Source organism: Apteryx rowi, unplaced genomic scaffold, assembly GCF_003343035.1.
Source record: "Apteryx rowi isolate R43461 unplaced genomic scaffold, aptRow1 scaffold_371, whole genome shotgun sequence".
Taxonomy (NCBI): Eukaryota; Metazoa; Chordata; class Aves; order Apterygiformes; family Apterygidae; genus Apteryx; species Apteryx rowi.
Genome location: NW_020450208.1, coordinates 6,309 through 28,834, shown reverse-complemented (window position 1 = coordinate 28,834; position 22,526 = coordinate 6,309). Strand labels below are relative to the sequence as shown.

Below are 22,526 nucleotides of genomic sequence, written 5' to 3'. Positions count from 1 at the left end.
CAACAATTCTCATCAAAAAAAAGGAAAATCGAAGGAGAAATAAAAGCTTGCGGGGGGAGGTAAGGAAGGCTTTCTTTAGAGCTCACACAAAACACCAAAGCTGTCTGTGCAGTCACAAGCAACGAGAGAGAACTAGCATGGTCATGGCTCTTTTGTCTTTTGCACACCCACCTAGAGGTACAAAGAGGCACAAGGTATATGTGCGGTCCCAGCAGATTAATTTATTTGAAGTTCAAAAGTTATGTATGTGGAATGTGCATCCATTCCAGTGACATACTCTTGAGAAACAGCTTTCTTTTCTAATTAACACTCTCCATTAAAGAGCTTCACTTTTCAGAAGCCTTGCAAAGGAAAGTTTTGGTTTGGTTAAAATTATGCAAGAACATGTGTGATCTGCGTGTCTTTGAAAAAAGCATATGAATATGGCCTTTAAAATGAAATATTTAATAAAAAATAAATTCTTACTTGATAGTGTTATAAAGTTCTGCATCTTTCTCTGAAAGGTTCTTTTTAATGTTTCCTAAATGAAATGGATTTGGTAGGGTATGTTTTTTTTTAGAGACCTGAAAAACAAATAGACAGATGAACTAGCAGAGAAAGCACACTTAGTGAGAAAAATTAAAATAAGGTAGTATTGAAAAAAATGCCCCAAACAGTTGCATCAACTTGTATAAATGTATTTTATAGCCTGTACTCTATTTTGGGCTAAAATGGATCAGCAGCAGTTGTACAACTGTACAGCAGGTTGACCTGATCACTTCTGTTTATGCTATTATTTTGGGGATATTCTCCATTTACTTCTGCTGTTTGCAACACAGCTGTGCCTAATTTAGCCACAAACCACATATTTAGAAGCAATGATAATCAAGATAAAAGAAATGTGATGACTGCGAGGCTGACCCAAAACTTAAACAAGTCAACAAAAGTTTTTTCTACTGACCTCAAGGCCTCTTAGATTTTTTTAAGCTATGTTTTTCTTTAAAAGTTAGTTACTAAATTTTTAAATAATAAGTAATAATAGTATACCTTAAATAAATTACCACCTCCCTCAGGCCCACCAGAATGTTACAATTCTCTTTGTCCCTGTTCTCAGACCTGATCTGATACAGACTGTGGATTACTGCTTCCATCTTCTGCAGGACCTTCATTACCATGGTCAGGTCCCCCACTGGTTCTTGTAGGACTCGGCTTACGTGTCATTAAAGAAGAGTCACCAAACAGGGTCCTTTTGCTTGCTGGAGCAGTTACTGTTTTGGAAGTACTTTGCAGCTTGCTTAGGATGGGTGAGGTTGTCAAGCTCTCTACTTTGTCATGTGTTGCAGGAAGGAACCAGTCGGCACAAGATAAAGGTGGAACGGAGGGAGAATCTAGCCTTTCTTCTATGCTGGCATCTATTCCTTCCAGCTGAAGTATTGTGGCTTTGACCTGATCTACATATATGCAGTCTGGTCCTGGATTCCCAATGGCTTTCGATGCACAGCCGCCTGCCTCCAGCAGAACACACAGCATGAAGTGTCTCTGTAAACATGGAGGTAGGAATATTAGCTTTTGGTTTAAAATACGTGTACTGTATTAGATTTATATCTCATCTAATATTTGGACAGAATACAGCACTATGTTCAACAGTTCCTCCTCCTCACCAGAACAGTGGGGTTTTTGGTTTTTTTAAAATCAAAATCATGTCCAAGGAAATCTTTCTGTTACCATGTTAACCAAGTTACAATGCAAACATAAAAACTATCATTTCCATACTCATTGGTTGTTTTTAAAAACACATTTCTTAAAAGAATTGTCTGAAAATTTAAGATTATAAAAGTAAAAACATTTGCAACTGAAGTAAAAAGACATAGAAATAATGAGAATTTATAATTAAACTTGCARGTTTCACAACCATTGTTTAAATAATTCTATTCTCTAAGAAATGCTATCCCCTGAAACAGCTACAATAAAGATATTTTGTAAAATCACTAAATTAATGTATGGTAATATATGATCATACTGAACAGACAATACACAAAAGCAAAACAGAACATCAGAGATCGGGCATACTGGAAACATTAACTTACCAAGCCAACTATCAATAAAAAGTATCTTGCTTCAGGTTCCCTGTATCCTGTAGGACTTGAAGCATCACTTGGCTGGATATGATGATGTGGAAATACTTCCCGCCATATCACTAGCTGACCAATCTTCTGTTCTGCTGCCAAGGGTAACAGACAATAGTGCCGACTATATAAACCTATATCAATAAGATCTTCCTTTGGCAAGTGATTACCAATCAAGTAACCCTTAGTTAAACACAGAAAAGGAAGTATATTCAGTAAGAAATACAACAACAACACATCACTTAAGAGTACTTTTCATCTAGAGATATCTATGCTCTACACGCATTGAGATTATAAGCTTTCTGGCCAGGAACTATCTTTTTGGTATACAATTGTACAACAAAGACCATTCTGAGCTTTTGCACCACGTCGGAAGATCTAAATACTGAAATGTAAACACAATTAAAACATCAACATGTATGCAAGTTATCAAAGACAAACTAGGAAATGTATGGTTAACAGCTTGCAAAACGGCTATTTACAAAACTAGCTACAGAGTTAAGATGTTTTAATTCTCATTTCCTGCCTACCAAAATACTGAGCTCTAACTGGAATTAATAAATTTTCCAAATAAGTTATGTAGTACAACAGTGTTTCTAGCACTGATGAGATTACAGTTAGAGCAAAGTTATTGTAGATACTGTGAAACTACATTTATGCTGACAGTTTAGTCCCGTAGCACTACTGGCTTGCATGAAAGAATCCTTAAAATGTAAATTTTCTTAAAGCAAAGGCTTTATCTTCATTTTTTTCCATATTGCTGTACTTAAAAAAAAAAAATTACAAATGATGCCAAAGTGAAAAAGCTGTTGATCCAATTTTTCAAGTCTGTGATTAAATACAGATTAAAGACAGACCACCTGTTGTCCTTTTTTAAATAATGGCAGCAAGCAAAACCAGTGCTATTAGACAATCATACAGTCTCGTTTGAATTGAGTCATTCATCTCTCTTTACTGTCTCTCTTCAATCCTTGAACCACATACAAAATTTCCATAGAACAGTTTCAAACAAGTATTTTGTTCTTACTGACCACATACTACATATCGCCACATGACATCAAATATTTTACTTTGTTACAATGCTTCAGTTTTAGGTCTGCTTCAAACATTACACACTTAAAGCAATCTTACATTTTTCATATTTCTCAGGTTCTGCAAAGAGTTAATCCATGACTGGGTTAGATTTCCAGACATTGTATTTTCCTAACCTCTAGTCTTAATCAATAATATTACCTTGTAGAAGAGACAAGAACCCAAAATCATATACAGTCTTCTCATGTTGTAGTAATCTTCAGACTGTGAACAAGAGCATGGTATAATTTCTAATTCAGAATTTTTCTTTTACTGAGTGAATGTAAGTAAACTATTTCCAGTCAGTGGTAATCAATGTCTTTTTAATAATTTCATTTTTGACTGCTTCTTTTTATTATCAGTATGACATCAGAAAGGCAGTGATGGCAGTGGAACAAAGAGCTAAGTAATGCAGGAAGCTTTTAGCTTTCATTATTGATTTTCATCAATACAAAAAACTACCATTTTCTCCAACAGTTTTCAGCTCAGAATACCAATGCTCAGGTTTCCTAAATTCTTATGTTTTTATAAACTATTTTTGTAGCATAAGCTAATTCTCAAAGTTCTTAACAGTGCAGCAGATGAAGCATAACTATTGACACCAGAGGGCCCTCTTAGAGCAAAACTTCCAAGTCGAAGCTTTTTTTTTTTTTGCVATATTTGAACTGTTACCCAAAATACACCTATTCATTAATCTTTTAATTTAGATGCTCAATGCTCTCAGATTCGTAACACTAACTTTAAGTGGATATTGTAGATTTTAAACTAAGTGAGTGCAATCAATTTCTCTGTAATAAAATACTACTTGCAGACATCACTTTCTGTAAACATTCACCCACTTTGGTTAGTACAGTGATTTTTCTTTATTGTGACCTCTTAAGACATAGGTAAGAGTTAAACAACATGGATTATATGTCTGCCTACCTTGTATTTTAGTATTTAAGTATCTTTTARTAATTAAGAATATGTATGCCCAAATTTTTATGCTAAATATGTGATTAAACATATTTTCTTTATGTCTGAGTATAACATACTTACAAGAACATAATTTTAAAATAATTGCTCTGGAACACAGGTTTAAGAAATATTTTTTATAAAAAAGGAAACTCAGAAATTTCAATACATTTTCATCTTACTGTCCTATACATGCACAGCAAGTAATACTCAAGTAAACTACTATTTTCTCCTTAACACTGTTAGGATATATATAACTTTTATAACTTTCTTAAAACTGGTAAGTTTAGTTCTTAGTGCTCCACAGCAGTTTTCAGTTGTATTTGCAATTGCTTGAAAAGGAGAGTTATCTATACAGATTTTTAATTAAAAAAACAACAACAACAAACAACAGGTATGTTCAAATGACAGTGTCCTTTTAGCTAAGCTAGACATCTCATGGGCTTGAATTATAGTAGACCATAGGTTTTCAGTGACTAATCCTATAACATTATAATATAGTTACAACGTTAACCATGGAGAAAAATTCAGAATAAACAGAATAGGTAAGATTGGGATATCTATTAAAACAAGAATAATATAGTACGTCTTTGCTTTGATTTCCACTTTATTAAAAATGTGGATGGATTTGGAGTTAGTACTTTTTTAAAACTACTGAATATGACCAAGGCAAATAGATTCTGGGCACTGCAAACAAAAACAATAAAAGAAAAACACTTACCAGCTCTGCAAAATCAGCTGCTTCCAGATCACTCAGGGCTGTGTCAATTTCCATCTGAAATATTTAAAGAGTACATTTTAATAGAAATTTCCAAGGCATTTACTTACAATAATAGCATAGCTCTCTTTAAATTGCTAGTCTTACAAAATGAGGATTCAAAAGTACAGACTGAATGGTAAAAATGCATATACTTTTCACTAGCAATATCAAACATCAAGAACACTTCAATTCATCAGACTAAAGAAGAATCTTTTTCAATTTCTGTATATTTCCCTCGTCTTTGAAACTGTAAAAATCTCTCTGCTTGTCTGCCTCCTGAACCTGCTGTTCTGTACAAAGGAGATGTCAATCTTCCTTTTGGCCTGTATTAAAACATGAAGTCTAGAGACTATGCTTTGAAGGCTAGAGACAACCCTGAAATCTGGCAAACTTTTGTATCCAACTGAGTTATTAGAAAAATCTTTTTCATGATGGATTTAGTTTTTGTGTCTTTAGAAATTCCCCAAACTTTCTCACACATTACCTTTGTTCTACTGAAACAGCTTTAAACTTTTGTTATTTCTTTAGATACAGGAGCTGTTGGTTAATTTAAGGTTTACTAAAAATACTGTCCTTTAAAGAACACAGTACTAGCCACTGAAGTTCATGACATAAATGTGCTACTTAATGAAAAGAACTTAAAACCCACCATGACGCACTTTTGGGGCTATGTAAACAAGCTGCTTCTAATGGAAATAGAGACAATTTTTCAAATTTAGAGAAATGTCAGCTAGGCTGTCGGCATTCAGCAACTAACTAAACTCTCAGCTTTTCCCCCAGTTAAGATTTAAATGGCTTTCTGTCCAAGAAAGAACTGATGTTTTTATTTTTATATTCTTTATACAATATAAACATCTTCACCAAAACTTATCTACCGGAAATTTCATCTTCTGCAAGAACAGAACTTTTCTTGAAACTGTGGATGACCTAAGATAATTTGAGAAATACATGTCCAAATCATACATATGAAATAAATTGTTTAAAAAAAAAAATCTAAAACTTCAAATTTCACAAGAAAGAAAACAACTTGCAAGGTAAAACAGAGAACAAAGTATAGCAGAGTCCCGCTACAGAAACTTGAGAGAGAAAAAAAGAAAAAAACATGCAGGAAAAAAGATTCATCACCAACTAGTACAAGAAAAAAAAAAAGTGTTATTTCCTGGATAGGAAAAAATGTGTGACAATAGTTAGAGATGCACTGTTACATTTGAAACACAGATTGCTGACTGACCATATTCTGCAACTACATGTTGCATAATCATTTTATTCCCTTCAGTTACAGCAGCATGGATTTTGCAAGTGAGTGGATGGGCATGGAAAAGAATATGTGCAACCCTCTAGATTTTTCACTTGGTTAGCAGATTTAGGTCTGGAGTTAGGACACGAAAGAAACTTTTCTGAGACACTTTAAAAATATGTACTTTGATAGCTAAACACATAACACAAACARAGTGTCCATACATATGTATTATAAAAGCACAGGTCTAACTAAAAGTTCCCCCAACATCAGCCTCAAGCTCATTTATTAAAACTGTATCTAGATACATACAGTGGGGCAGTGTGGAAAGCGTAATTATTATAGGTCTATTAAAGATATAGGAGAAGAAAATTCACATTATGGAGAAAGGAGACAGAAGGCCCCACCTGCAAATGGAAATCTGYGAAGAAATGAGCGACAGTTCATTGATACATGCCTTGCAATGTCCACAGCAACTTTTATTACTGAACAATAACAAACCTGAAATAATTCTGCAAACCCTATCAATATTAACATTGAAAGACCTACAACTTCATCTCTTCCCCCGACACACGTATATGAAAATTATACATGAGATCTTTCTCATTAAACATAAGTATCAGAAAACCAGGAAAGCCTTAGTTAAGATTATCCTCAAATAAAGACCCTATAAATTAAAGAGCATGCCACTGCAGAGTTAAGGACATTTGAACACCTCAGGTCAATCCCTTTGTGGTGCCATTCTGAGAAGCAGTTTTAATTTTCCACYACATAATCTCTTTATAATCAGTGAATACAACCTTCATTTCTTTTGTGGTTGCTGATGAGATAAGTTTAGGTAATGGTCTTCTCAGATTACTATCGTTGTTTTAGGAATTAAAACTGCAAATCTACAGGCTTACAAATATTTTGGGTCCTTCCATAAAAGAAAATTTCTCAGTTTGAGACTTCTTAGCTATTTCATTTGCATTAAACAATGGCAAATACTCACTAAAAAGTAAACTCTATTATGATAAGGCTAACATATTTTAAACACAATTCCAGATTAATTAATTCTTTTTTGCCCTGAATTTTTGTAAAAACTGCCATACACATACTGATTTGTAACTATAATATTCAAACAACTCTTCAGATGATGTAGAAAATAAAATCTTAATTGCAGAGTTGAAAATATTTAAGTATCATGAAAGCAAGATGAATCCTAGATTCAGTGAACATTTCTGAATGTTACTATTCATCCACTTTAGGCCCCGAAGTGAAATGACTGAAAATCTGGGAGGTCCACTGTGCCTTACTGCAGTGACTGGTACGTAATGCTTCTCGAGTCAAGGACAATATATAAAATATTACCACACTGCAATTTCAGAATGTGCATTGTATGGAAGATTATCTTTTCAATGGGAACTTGATTTTATGTTATATGTTAAATGACCACTCTAAATAAAACAATTTTGAAATATATGTCTCATTAAAGGCCAGATGATTTAGACAATAGCTACTTAGACAGTTATATGTTTAATTCCTTGAATGAGACTGCATTTAAACACCTACAGTATAGAGATCTCTATTTGAGTCCTTTCCTTCCAGGCTGTTTTCATAGTTAATGCAGATGAAGTCAATGCTGTCACAGGAGTACTAAGGATGATTCATCTAATACTAAAGTAAACATCTGAAGTAGATCAGATGAGTTACTACTAAAATAAATCAGATTAATAAAGTGCCAGATTGTCCCCATTTACTAACAGAAAGAGTTTAGGATTAGTAGCTCAACTGTAGCCATTTGTATCACAGATCTAAAACAAGGTGAGGCTGATGCTACCCCAAGTCTTCATGCTCTATCCAAACAAAAAGCAGGTGCTTGGAATGTATGAATGTTTAAACTGATTCTAAAAAAACTCCAAAATGGTTAAGAAATATGTCACATTAAAAACAACTGAAGAGAAGTACTAGAGCTACATATAAGGTAAATAAAATCCTCAGTTTCTTGAAATTATCTCCCAGAATATTAATAGATTTATTATCATTATGAAATTGCTGACTGGATTCTTTAATTCAGAGCAAGCAAGAGACTTCCAAAAGACAGCTGCAAGCTGTAAGATGCTAAGGGATCCAAAGGTTTTAGAAATTCAGAACTAAAATTATTCTACATAATTACATATAAACCATCTGCAAAACTACCTTTAACAGCATCCTGGGAAACGAATACCTCGTTGTAGAAACTGAGTTTTCTCATCTCCACAGCAGATTTTGTGCTTGCAGCTAGTACACAGATACAGATTAAAATCCATAGGCTATAGATATAGATAATAGGTCTGAATACCAGAAAGAATCACAACCATCACTTGTCATGTGTAGTCCTATTAACATTGCAAGTTATGAGCTGCATTTAGGAGTAGCTAATTTAATTCATACTCAAAAGAATGTATGCAGATCTGCTTTCTGTTGCAGAAATGAGTCTCTCTTCCTCAGTAATATATGATTTGCTATATGTACCTTGGAAAAGGGACAGAATTCACATTCTTTATAAACTGACCCTGTGATTCAACAAGAAGATTGCTTTTCAATTCTGTTATCAGAATATATTTTTTAAATAATAAAAGGTTCTATTTAAAGTATGCAAGCATAAAACAGAATGGTTCTCAGCACGCTATTATAAAGTTAACTGTAGGGCTCCAAACCAGTCAAATAATCAACACGCCTCCTCTAGCCTGGGTTAGTGATGCTTGCAATACATATATATTTGATAATGGAAATAATTGTTGAACAAACCATCTTCAAAGCCATAAAGGGTTTTAATGCTACCATTGCACTGAACTTGGATCAGCCTGGATTAGAGTTTTCTTTACCAAAATGAAGAATAGTTTAAAGTTGGGGGGGTGGGGGGAATGGGGGATAAAAAATAAAAAAGCAAAATCTGAGACATGATAATGAAAATGTTTCTAAAACTATGTGTCTGGTACAGTACTTCTTCAGTGTTCATTGTTTTATGCTATAGACAACTATTCATCTTTAACAAATACAGAGAAGGTTTACAGCTAAGTAAGAYGGGGAAGTCTAGTTAAAAATCCACGCCAACTAAAAATCCAGGTTTTGCTTCTAATGGATTTTCATATCACTGTTCAGTCAACAGTAATATGCAAGTATGCACATAAACATGAGACTGTAAAAAGTTTATGACATACTGTGCAAACTTCACAGGTCAGAARAGGAATGTTATTTATTGTTACCATTGTATGCTTTGGTTTAAATTTGTTAATGGGAAATACCTGTATTTCAAAGCTATACAGTTGTTTTAACACAACTGCAAACATTCTTATCCAAGACTAGTGTAAAATGAAGTGAGACCATATTCTGACAGCTTACAGTCCACTTAAACCACTGAGCCTAGTCAACAGGGAGGTAGGGGCTTCTTAAAAGCAATTTGGAGGGGTTAACAAAGGTTCAGTTCATTATTAGGAGAGAGTGGGCCCAAGGATCCTTGCAGAAAGGTGGAATTTATGACATCTGAGTCTGACCAGTGATGCAGAATTGGAATGCCTTTACACCATCAAAGCAAAGGAGGTTTTGGAACCGTCTCCTTTATAAAAACAGGTTCTGGTAGGCACTGTGTATTGCAACTCAGAAGACTAGCTGCTTCTCTATTCAGTTCACTGTTGGTAAACTGCCATGAAATAGCTTGTTCAGAAGTGAATTGTTTTCATTCAAGCAAGAATGTTATAATACTGTATTATGTGTTTTACCACAACAAAACTTCTCAACATTATGGGACAATTTAAAAGTCTGTTATCTGAYTGTACATATAGTAAATAAAATTTGCACATATATCAGTGAAGTAAAATATTTTCAACTAACTAGACACAGCTTCTTATGTAATTGAGCTTCTTGGTTAGAGTTAAGGTAGATTTGATTTTAAAACTATAGTTAAAAGATTGCATTGTGCAAAGAAGGATAAGGAAAAATACAGGATTATAGATAGTACTTTATAATTATGGTGAACCTTGCCAGCATATCACTTATCACAGCCTAACTTTATTTCTGTGAGTGGACCTTACCCATCTTCCACGAATAGTATTTTATGCGAGAAAACAGAGAAAGTAGGAGTAGGTTGGCCAAAGAAAGAGGTTTTACCTACTCTATGCCACACAAATGTCCCAGAAGGTCTTTTTGATGAGACACTTAAAAGTAGTCATTTCTTCATGATCTGTATGTCTTCAAAGTACAGATTAACTTGTGTACTTTCAGTAAAAATGAAAATAAAGCAACAGTCAAGCTGCACCTAGCAAAACCCAGCATATATATCTGAACCTACTGTCAGATCAAAACATGTTCTAGCAATGCCTTATTTAGAATACGTAACCTTCATGTAGTGATATTATGTCAGTATATAACTAACTGTAACATGAAAATATTGAGAAAAAAGTTGGAAACTAGTAGCCCTTTGAAAGGGCAAGGGAAAATTTTCTTTTGGTTTGTTTCTGAACAAATGCATACAAAGTTGTGTTATTAAAGAATACATTTGACACCATAATTAACAAAAAGTATCCACAGGCTTTTTAAAAAAGAGGGAGTGAAAGATGATCTGTGTACACAACAAGAAAAAGTGTAAGAGAAAGAAAACATTTCAGAGACACTTTCTGTACATAAGACACAATTATCAGCTTTTGTCCTAAATGTAATTTCATAAAAGTTTTTCCCTACATTGTCTGAGGACTGGGTCCTGTTCACTTTGCAGAACTTACTGTGTTGATAAAAGATATTACAACAAGCTTGTCTGCCAGCTACATTGTACAGCACAACTTGGTCTTGCTTGTCCATGCAGAGCCAAACCATGCTGGAACAGCATTACAGAATCTGCCACCCAGTAAGACAAAGCCTTCCTATTTGCAGCCCCTCTTACAAATTTTTCATTTTGCATAACTTAAACATGTAATTCAAAATAATACCATAAATATCTGATTAAATTTGTGTTGGACCTAACAACTCCACTGCTGAAACTGAGATTTTTCCCTAGYACAAAAATTGTTACAACTGTTTTAATTGGGAGAGATACCACCTTTATATAGTTTGTCAAATAAAGTCAATTCTATAGTATATATGGAAAACTACTTCACAGAAGACTTGAACGGGGTTATGCAGTACCCATATATATAGCATCTATTATTTTTATTTCAAAATTATTTCTTTACTAATAATTATCCAATGATCCCTATATTAACTTCTTAAAGTCATTTCATGAAATTGAGGTTTAAGACTGAAAGCTCTATATGCTACTTACTGTGATCTAGCTTTTCTCTTACCACTGCTTAAAGCTGAACTCTGTTTTTAATTGGGAGGTAATCAGACAATCAAATGGTGCAGAAGAGGTGTACTTATATGGTGCCAAACAAATGTTGTATGGGTATTTATTTTGATTTTGCAAAATCTTTTTATAATTCTACTAAATCACAAGCTGCACTTGGGCTTCTAGAGTAATATTTTCTACTGGAAAAATATTTATATGGTCAAAATCAAGCATAAAGTTACATACCAGAAATTGTTATCCCACTGTATTTGCTACTTGTTAAAGATGTTTTTATTTAACAGAAGGCTTAAATCCTTTGTCATGTTCTCTTCCCAGATAACTGTCAAGTGAAGTCACCAATCTACACTCATAATGGCAATGTTTCCTAGGGAAATGAATGCGTAGTTTGAAACGTAATCCACAGAAGGATCTTGCAGAAAAATGGATGGCCTCAGATGGGTAAAGCACTTATGTAAATTACACAATAATAGCAGAAGGTATATGTAAGACCTGTGTCAAATTTTTTGGCCTCTCATATAATTCTTGAAGAGATCTGAAAATGAGATTACCTTGATTTCCCGAGGCAATGTCAGCCAGCGCAGGCCTGGGAGATTGTCTAAGAATAAAGCACTGCAAGTATCATAGTGTTGAGCACTGGGGCTGGCATTTGCATTGAGTCTTGCAGGCTGAAGTGCTCGCTGGAAGAACARGTTGAAAAAATGATCCAGGCGAGAAACATTTTCCACCTGGCAAAAAGCACTGAACAAACATGAACTCCAAGTTAGAATAACATCAAGAAACTTGTAACTTGTTTATATAACCCTCTGTGCTATAGCAGGCTCTTTACAGCATGATACTTCATTTGGATTTTTTTTGAACATCCTCTGTAAGCATGAAAAAAACACTAGGCTAGTATCCAGGACAGTACATACACACAAAAAAAAACCTGCCTTGCTAAAAGCAGTACAGTGTCATAGTAGTGTCTTAGAGTAACTGAAGATGAGACAATGATCAGCTTTCTTCCTGAGAAAGTCCACCTTGTTTTGTATTTTAATCATTTATTTAACTATTTTTGTTGTGCTGCAGATCACTGTGTCATAACACTCTTCATTTTTTCTTCAGGAGTTGTGGAAAAGCATTCTAAATGGCCCCTTGCATTTCTATCAAAATTAACTATATTACCTCTCATATTCAAAGCTGCATTTTTTTGAGATGCATTTAAATAGTTGCCAGTATAACATATAAAAGTTGCTCCTTGTTGTGAAGTGACATTAAAAATGTCATGAGAAAAAAATAAGGCCTGATGTTATGTCAGATTATTCTGTCTAGAATATTTTTCTTTATTAAACAGCACAGAAGTAATATAATTATTATGATTTTCTCTATGGCATATACACTTTAACCCTGAATTGAATACAAGCATATAAATAGCCCATCTTGGCAATACTATTTAGATTACAGTCAGACTGAAAATTTTCTGGATGATTTCCAAACACAGAGGAGGATAGTCACTCTGCCAAATAAAGTTGAGAACTCTGGAGTGTTTATTTTATTAAAAATACAACACTGAGATTTATATGTATGTTCTACAGACAGTCCCCTAACACAAAAGGTAACATTTGCAGAGTGCTGTTGACATCTAGTGACTTAAGTTATGCGAATGACTTAACATAATCAGGGACAAAACTTTCTGGAGTAACACTCAGAGACAGTTTAAAAGTCTTACTAGTATAAAACAAAGTTGAGAACAACAGAATCCTGTTTTTGCATAACTGTAAAAGAGCATGCAAAAAAATCCATGTTAAAAATGGATGCTGGACATCTTCTTGAGTGAGCATCAATGAAAAACAAGTGACTGAAAGGAAAATACTTCAGAAAGAACTCACCTGTCTAAAGAACTGTACATAAATTTTAAGGTCTTCACAACATCTGCAGTCATGTTCCTCAGTTGAGAAAGTGGCACACTAAACAAAACAAAAAGAAGCACATCTATGTTTATATATGTTTAACTRTTATGAATTAGCAGAGGCATTTTTTGAAAAGCTGCATTCTTAACTAGTGATATATTGCAAGCAAAAAATACTTTATAGGACTGTCTAAGAGATTTCCTTTGAGTGACTTGCCCATGATCGCACAGAGATTAGTAGTAAAGCTGAAAATAAAATTTCAGGAGTTCTTGCCTCCTAGAACACATAGATATGTAATATTATTGCAGTTATTCAGTAATACCTAATCAGGACTTGATTTTATTAAACACTGAAAATTACCAATCTCCAGCCTACATGTATTTCTGAGATCTAATAAGATTAAAGGAATATATAAAAGATGTGAACAAAGTCAATCAAAAAAAAAAAAAGACTAAGTGGGATCACAGCTATAGAAAATAGTTATAGTAAAAGGAGTACATTGTAAGCCCTCCCTTTCTCACTTTTTGATAGGAGAAGAATAGTGCAATTTGAGAACAGTATTTGGTAAAAATGGGAAATAAATTAAAATTAAAGGGAGGAAAAAAAAGCATTGTATCTGAAACTCACCTTTCTTCAGGAAGACCGATTACAAGCAACTTGTCAGATTCTTTCCAGTAAACAACTTGGACCAGTTTTTCACATAAGAAAAGGGAGGAACTAGAAAAATTAAGCCATAAATACTTCTATTAACACTATGAAGTTATAAGAGATGATCATTATGTGTCATAACGATTCATATGTATTTTATATATGAAGTCTTATGCTCGTTTAAAATAACATGCATGAAATTGGGCTAGATAATACATTAATTATTACAGAAGTTAAAGCACCTCCAAGATAAACTGCTAGAAATGCTCAGGACTTGATTTCTATTCCAAGTAAAAGATCACACCAGTATTAACAATATTTTGGAGTACAAATATAAAGGTTTAACAACCATTACTGAATCACCACAATCSTCTGAATGATTCAGAAGATGCTCTTTAAAGGTCTTCCTGTTATACACCTGTCTAGCTTTAACATAATTAACTTAAAAAATGAACGTAGTTTCAGCACAAACTGAGATAACTAGAGGTCCTAATGAAGATTCTGAACATAGTGGTTTTTCACACAATCATTTAGAGATCCTATGAGTAGGTTTTGAGCATTTGGGCAAGGGGCATTTGAGCATATTACCTGAGTGACAAACATAATCTTGAATTACTATACTATTTCCCTCTATAGAAAATAGCTCTACAGAGCTAACAAATCCCAGAAAGATCCAGAGAATTTAATTTTAACACAGAATGGGTGAGAACATGCAACAGAATGAGACCCAATGTTCTAATTATCAGCAAGTCACACATTATGGTGTGAGTATTAGATTAAATTTACTGGTTGTTGCTAAACCCGCAAGTCATTTTAAAGGTCTGTAAATACCTCCAACACTAAATTTTTAACAATTCTAAAGTGAGGAAGGAAATTTGGTTGATGTCCTCAGCTGAGACTAGAGTCTGAATTTATTTGCTGGCTGTGTCATAGACTTCTGTGACTGTGAACAGGTCACTAACAGACTCAGTTACTTAGTTCCCCATTTTTAAGATTAGATTGTAGTATCTCTCTGACCCCTAGGATTCCTGTGAATGAAAGATAAGTTTATCGGTGCTTCTTAAAAGTTAAGATACTATTATGATGGGAGATTGAAACAGCAAGCAGACTTAATGGGTGTACCATCCTAGAGCTAATGGTTTCACAGACCACAGAATATCTAGCAAGTTATTACAAAAGCATTACTTTCCCCRCTGTTCTTTTATGATCTTAGACATGTTAAATAAGAATGTAAGATACAACTGGTACAAAGTGAAAAAAGCATAACTTGTGTAAGCTTGAAAAAACAAATAATTTAATTTTTAGGTTGTTTTCATGATTAAATTGCTTCACTGATTCACTSTAATACTGTAAAATAGGCGGTACTGAATAAAGTTATAATAATGTAATTTCATTATGAAATTCATTAATATTTCAACAGGTCACTAAAACCTTTTCACCCTTCACGTGTCCTACAGTGCTTTCAAAATAAAACTGGTTATATACTCATAATGCAATTAATTACAAAGAAATAAACATCCCAGTCCCAAAACAGTACATGATACATCAGCAGATACAGTAATCAGAATTTACTCTTTTAATACAAAAAGGAGAAATAGGAGAGCTGGAGATTCTCTCTTGCATTTTTTTAAAGAGATGGGACAGCCCACAGAGACTAGCAGAAGTGTTTTTATATTTTTAGAACTCATCTAAAAATGGGAAATTGAGAACCTCATCAGGARAGGTGAATTTAAGCTGTCATGGATTTCTGTATTGGCTTTCTGACAATACTGTATATATAGAACATCAACAAACAGGTTGATTTGTTTTCTAGATGTTTTAAAAAAATCTGGACATGTCCAAAAATGCCTTGATAGGAGAGAATTTCCATTATTAATATTTAAGTGTCTAAGAGGGAAAAAACATATCTAAATGATAATTAATGGGGCACTACATTAAAATACTGGCATATGTGAAAGATCAAAAACCAGAGTTTGATAGCTGCTGCTAAAAGACAGAGTCAGTCTCTATTTGTATTGATCACTAAGTAAAGTAACAAGGCTGCAAGTACCTTAGAGGCTATAAGGAGATCCATTTACTTTTATAAACCAGAAATTTATAAGCATGCTTAAAGCACAGTGTTAAAACTTCTCAGTCAAAATACCAAGATACCAACAAGTCTAGGGAAAAGAATAAATGAAAAGAAGCAATTACAAACAAATGAAAACAAAAGTAAGTTAACCAGTATTAATTTTCTGGTAAGCAAAAGCATTCAAAAGCACTTCACGAACTCCTTACAAGGAGAAATTTATCAGAGGAAAACCTAATCTAAACATACTAAACACGCTCTTTGCCTTTTGAGGCATTCCTTATTATTGCCAGCGCTGTTCACGGTTTGTACTGCACTAGTGCCTCTACTCTTCATTCATGGGCTAGAATCGCACTTACATTCAGCTTTCTTTATACCAGCCCTGGACTCGTCTGTGTCGCCTAAGGCTGCGGTGGGGGGGTGACAGTCTGCYCAAGACCCCCAAGAGATGTAAACTGACATATTAATTCTGAATGGGATGAAGTGTGAAACTGAAAAATGATACCTGCTATCTCACTTCTAACTATTCCATCAGAAAATCAGCTATCATTAAATAGTCAATAATCCCTTGACATGTCTCCACCACCCCTACCCTGTTGAAAAAAGCTCAGGAGTCATTTTTATCAGACTTCTTACTAGAGTTCTGGTCTGTGGATACAAACATTTTTCATGCATTGCAAATTAATTGTGAAATAAAATGAATCCAAAAGTAACAGACACTCATGGATTTAACTGAATAACGTTTAACTTTCCCTTTTCTTTTTTAAAAATTTGAATGAAGCTGCTGTAGAATTTCCAGTCTGCCAGCAGTACCACAGAATCACAGTTTAGAGTTTAGATAGAGATTTTTTAAGAGATCTAAGGAAGGGATCTAAAATTAATCTCACTAAACTAAAAAACTGAATTGTTGACACCTATGACAAGGAAACCCCCCAAAATCAATATATGTGCACTGTATATCCAGGCTAAGCAGACCAACTCATGCTGTTCTGGTTAAAGCATTACTGCCTGACAGATACAGTCACTCTTGTTTTGTCTAGAAATAGACGCACAACCTATGTGTGTTTTTCTTTACATGGACAAATTTGTAAAAGAATAAAAACATTTAATTTCAAAACGCTTTTACCTGATAATCTGGGTACCAGTAACACTTTCCAGGATGTCACACAGTGTGAGGAATATTCCTCTCACACTTTTCAGTTTTTGGGATGCTTCTGATATGGGGTACTGATAAAGAATTTCTTGCTGTGAAGAAATTTCAAGCTGTTAGTTAAGCAAAGCACAAAAAATTGAACACAGAAAACAAGCTAACAAAAACTTTTTACTGGCATAATTTTTTTTAAACATGAAAGCTTTTATCATATATTTTTGGATGGTACCAAAACTAGTCTGCTTGGGCATACTGGAAAGTTATAAAACACACAAGAACGTTTCTGACAATATTAACTTTTCTGTCTACAGAAAAATAGGACTCATTTTGAATCATTACTGTATGGAGAAACATAAACTGACATGCAATATGGCCACTGCTTTTTATGGTTTAAAGTACGTTGTTTTAAATGTTAACAAATCTGATTCCAAGAAATTGCTAATATTTGTATGGTTATTTCAATATTTAAATTGCTATTTAAGGGCCATGTTGTCGATCGAACATACAGCTCTTCTAAAATCAATAAATAAGAATATGAAAACTATGATCTCTATATACATCCCTACCTAATCACTTTACATGTATAGCACAAAATATAACTGAGGTATATACTCAGCTAGTGCATCCATCATGAACAATTTTATCACCAAAACTCTGACTGTACATGTCAGCATACTCTTAAAGACATCAGCTTCACAGCAAGAAACTGAAGGTCAGTAAAGATAAATATTTGTGACAAGTATTTTTCTGTCCAGTCCTTTAAATTAATTTTATTATGTAAGCATTTTCCAAAATTTTATAGTAATTATTTCAGCAACCTCAAGTATATAATAATAAGCAAACAAATGATTCCCCACATTTATTGCTTTCTGCAAAGTCATGACAGGCCAGAAATAATGTGGAATATTAAACATATCCAATGTGAAGAGGACATGAAATTATCTTTCTGCACAAACAAAAGCAACACTGAAGTCCCTGACTTTCCTCTTTTATGTCACTAAGCACATGCAGCCAGTGCCAAAATCTGTTAGAAAATTCTCTTTCAAGATTAAAACAATGTAAAGTTCCATTATAGAAGGACCTGGCAACTATATAGAAGGACCTCTGCACTCTTATCCAATTTAATTAGCTCTCTTTTTCAATACTCATTAGTAACAAGGATTTTTTTATCTCAAATCAATCCCTCAGCAGGAAAAATGCCATTTCCTAATTACAGCATTGCAAAGGGCTAGAAAGAAACCTTCCCCCCCCCCCCATATGAACAGGGACCTTTACACAAAGTTCATTTGAGAAATATCTATACACTTTCCCAGGGAAAGAAAAGACAACTGTAACAAAAGGTTGTAGCTGCACCAGATATATATTAATGAATTAGCATGGTTCAGCACACACCACCCCCCAGGGAGATCAGCTGTCTTCCAAGCAAGTTGAAATGTGCCCTTTTATCCAAGGAGTTCATAGGCCAAGGACAATGAAATTAATAAATGGGAAGTAGCTCATTTTTTAAAAGTGTAAAAAACAAACACCCTCCCTCCCCCCCAAAAAACCCACAACTCAAAACCTGACCAGAGCTCTCAAGTATCTGAACTAAAGGCTTCTCAACCAATTCCCCTTTTTTGTTTCTATTTTACTCATTTCTCAGATAATAAGCCTAAATAACACCCTTTTTCCCCATCAGTGCAGTCTTAACAACAAAATAAATGGCTGAAAGAAATTTTGTCAAAACAGTGCTGACCAGCTAAAAACTTCCTGCAATCTTCACACGCAGTGCACTGACGAGATGTTTTAAGTTGTATCTTGCACCAGAATAAAAAGAGACAGAGGACTGTGCACAGATGAAAAGCAGACTATGAACTCTTAAAGATTCAGCAATGATAAAAACTGGGAGAAACGCTTCAGAAAGTACGCAGTCAGTGCCTGTATGAACCAAGCTGTCTTATCAGCTACTCAGTAATAACTACTTTACAAGTATACTAAACACAAGCTTCCAGTAACACTATTACGTTAAAGAAATATGAACAGTATTTCTTTTAAAGCATGAGATCACCAAAAAACACCTCAAATACATAAAGATGTTATAATGTATGTTGGTACAAATAATATATGTTATAATGCATACTGYAAACTAAAACATAAAAAAAATTAAAAAATCAAACTTACTCACTGAAACCATTATTATATGGGGAAAAAAATACCCCCCAGCCTAAATTCCTTCTTAAACTGCTTTCCTTTATGTTTCAATAGATAGAGCTTGATGTGTCTTAGAGTTTGATGTGTCTCAGAGTTCATTAATTCCATTTTTGGATGCCAGGGGCTCACAAGTGGGGGAATTAGTAACTAGTCGTAGTTGCCATTATTTGTAAGGATATGATCTGCATACCATGCCTCCTTTGGATAGGGGTGAAGCAGCTTAGTAAAGGATCACTACATTTTTACTGTGCAAGAGGGCCTGGATGGATAGCAACTTCAGTATTAATTTGAAGTACTGTAAACTAAATCTGGAACAGTATGTCTATGGGATAAATGTCTCTTACTGTTCACCRAATGAAATTAAAGACCACTGCTTCAAAGAAGAAGGCATTCTTTTGTTAATGAATGTTATAAAGAGCTTAATGATGCCAGCAAAGCATACCCCAGCAGCTGAGACTATTTGGTGCTGCATAACTGCCAAGACTTCTCAGGAAACAATTCTCCCATGGTATGAAGGGAAAACAAGTACATTACAATCCCTCTTTTACCTCTGCTCAACATTCAGGGTTAATCCTGTTTCCTGGGAGAGAGCTGAGAAATAATGAAGCAAGAAACCAGTGATGCATTTACTCTGAAGTACAGGAACTGCAATTAGTTTATCACTTACACATCTGCGTATCTCTTTACCTGGCAATAGGGGAGCCAGAGGCTCTGAAATCCATTTTTTTAATATATTTCATAAAGTTTATTTAAGTGACCAGAACAACATTGGACTTAAGTCTACAGCAATTGTCATAGCTGTTCCATGCATCTAAAACAGGAGTCTTGGATGATGAACTTAGAATTGAAGAAAAAAATAGCTCTGTAACATAAAAGTGAACTTTGATGAAACAGCTTATGTTTATTTAATTTACAATTATATGAGCTCTTTTCATTTTTATTATAGGGAAATACAGAAGTGGAAAAATACTGTGATATTGTTTGTTTTAATGGAAGCAGTGTCAGGGTGAGAAGAGAGCAGAGTGACCTTGCCTGGTTGTGAGGCTATAAAAATTTATGAAAGACACTTGTATAAACTAATTTCTACTGAAGGTGCCTCCTATGAAAAAGTGTAAACAGTACTGGAAGGAACTGCAAACTAAAGCTTGCAGTGTTAGTATGTAGCTGTAATATATAATGAAACATATATTGCCTTAAAATATTAAGTTAAAAAGGCATAATTTATATTGCAAAGTCAAGTATTCCAGAGTTATGAAATACCAGATTTATGGTTGCCTAAGAAGCCTCAATTATAACACTTTCATCTGTCCATCTTGTGCTTTGCACAAGACAGGCATCTTTAAATACTACACTTTTTCTGAAAGACAGTATCATGTCACATATGTACAAAAGGGCTGAATTAAAGTTGCACAAGTAGCCATAAATCTCTCATTTCCTAGCTTTCAAGTACTTGACTCTGCAAATCATACAACATTCTTTAATGCTATCATTATGTCATGTAATTTTCTAGGGTCCTCCTCCAAGCCCTGTCTCTAGAAGATAAAAACAAACTCCATTACATGCAGTTGTAATACTTTTTCTCCATCAATCATCATTAGCAGAGCAATACAGACTTCTATCAGTTGAATAATAGTATTAACAAGATAAGGATAACATCCCAGAGAAGGGATGAGGCACTGACTGGATCTAAYGATTAATCGGTGGGAGGGAAAGCAAAAATGCATCCTAGCCTATCTTTGTGCTCCACACTCCCTCATTCTTTTCCCAGAGACTGAAAAAACTCCTCTCAAAGGAGAATTTATAAAAGGGGGAAGAGTCTTTTTCCAAACGTGTGTTCCTGAAGAGTCCATTTTGGCCATATGCCATTTTCAGGTCTGGCAAGAGACCAAACTGAGTCCTCCACACTGTCTGGCATCTTCCATGCATCCTGGGTAGAGTATTTGYAGCTATCGTCTACGCAAACTTAGAATGGGCTATATATATGCTGACAAATTTTTTTTGAGGAACACAAAAGGGAAAGAGGAATGGAAACTATGGGATAAAGCAAGAGTACTTCTGTGGCTTGAGAATGTTGCCCAAGCAAACATCAGTAGTTGGTTGCAAACAGTAGTCGTGAGAGTTCGCTAAGAAAAGGCACATTATAATTTCAAAATAGGAAGGGCTAGACAGATTAAATATAGAGACTGCCAACAGCTCCTACTGGGGAAAAGGTTTTTGACTAGGTGTACTTCATACTTCAGGTTTGCGAGAAGTATTGAAAACATCACAGTAAGCATTTGAGAGACAATAATGAACTTTTGAATTTCTCTCTACTTTGTTAACATCTGTAGACTGCTCTTTATGTCAAGATCTTTAGCAGCGCTGAGGTGATTTAAAGTTCAATTAGAGTGTGTCAGCAGTGGTGCTAACTTTTTTCATGCAATTTCAGGCCTTATTTCTGTCAAAATAGACATTTTGCAGACTGTGCACTATTCAAAATGATTAGCAAGATTTTTTTTTTTTTAATCTAAAGGCATAGCATTTGACATTGTTAGTTGTTACCTTTCATCTTCAGTTGTATTTAGTTAGCCACATACCTCATCCTTAGATGTTTCAGAATCCAGTTTCAGTGAGAGGAACATGACGATATGAGGCACGTTTTGGATAGCCTGTTGAAGGTCCGTACTGTCTTCTCCCCACAGAAGCCGCACTAGATTGTTCATACTTGACTGGGCCCGTTTATACCTTTGCTGAGAGGTTCCTTCTGGCTCGAAGATCGATGTTTCAAATGTAAGTTTCACCTATTAAGATAATTAATTATTGAGAAAATAAAGCTGTACTTAAATCACTTTTGAATATTAGATGAAACAGATACAAAGATAGTTTGAGTCCTACAAGAGGAAATTTTCTTAGCTTTTTTAAGGGCAAAGTTCTCTGCCATACTGACAGATTTTTTAAGCTTACATTTGAGACATAAGCATTCAAAATTTCCTGCTGTTTTGAAGAAAGCCAGTTATATATTCAGTGTTACACAACTGTTCGTTCCTAAGGACAAAGCCAGCTATTGCATGCTTTATGAACCATGGGAGTAAGCATGTGGCCTGGTGTGTTTTTATACTTGATTCTTAAGGTTTTGAAAATGAAAAAATATAATTACCGGTCTGAGTTTGTTTGAA

General features: G+C 34.4%; 1 protein-coding gene across 1 annotated transcript in view; it reads right to left on the bottom strand.

Annotated features, from left to right (window-relative positions):
* The window catches only part of INTU (inturned planar cell polarity protein), a gene marked incomplete at its 5' end in the record, with an annotated part of 29,802 nt that extends 7,651 nt beyond the window's left edge, over positions 1–22,151 (bottom strand). The window contains 10 exons of the mRNA XM_026073636.1: positions 466–563; positions 1,096–1,518; positions 2,067–2,288; positions 3,339–3,401; positions 4,852–4,905; positions 11,978–12,167; positions 13,295–13,372; positions 13,943–14,032; positions 17,158–17,276; positions 21,948–22,151. Of these exons, the coding sequence (XP_025929421.1) occupies positions 466–563; positions 1,096–1,518; positions 2,067–2,288; positions 3,339–3,401; positions 4,852–4,905; positions 11,978–12,167; positions 13,295–13,372; positions 13,943–14,032; positions 17,158–17,276; positions 21,948–22,151 (1,541 nt within the window). The remainder of the gene's footprint in view (positions 1–465; positions 564–1,095; positions 1,519–2,066; positions 2,289–3,338; positions 3,402–4,851; positions 4,906–11,977; positions 12,168–13,294; positions 13,373–13,942; positions 14,033–17,157; positions 17,277–21,947) is intronic.
* Between the last annotated feature and the right edge of the window lie 375 nt (positions 22,152–22,526).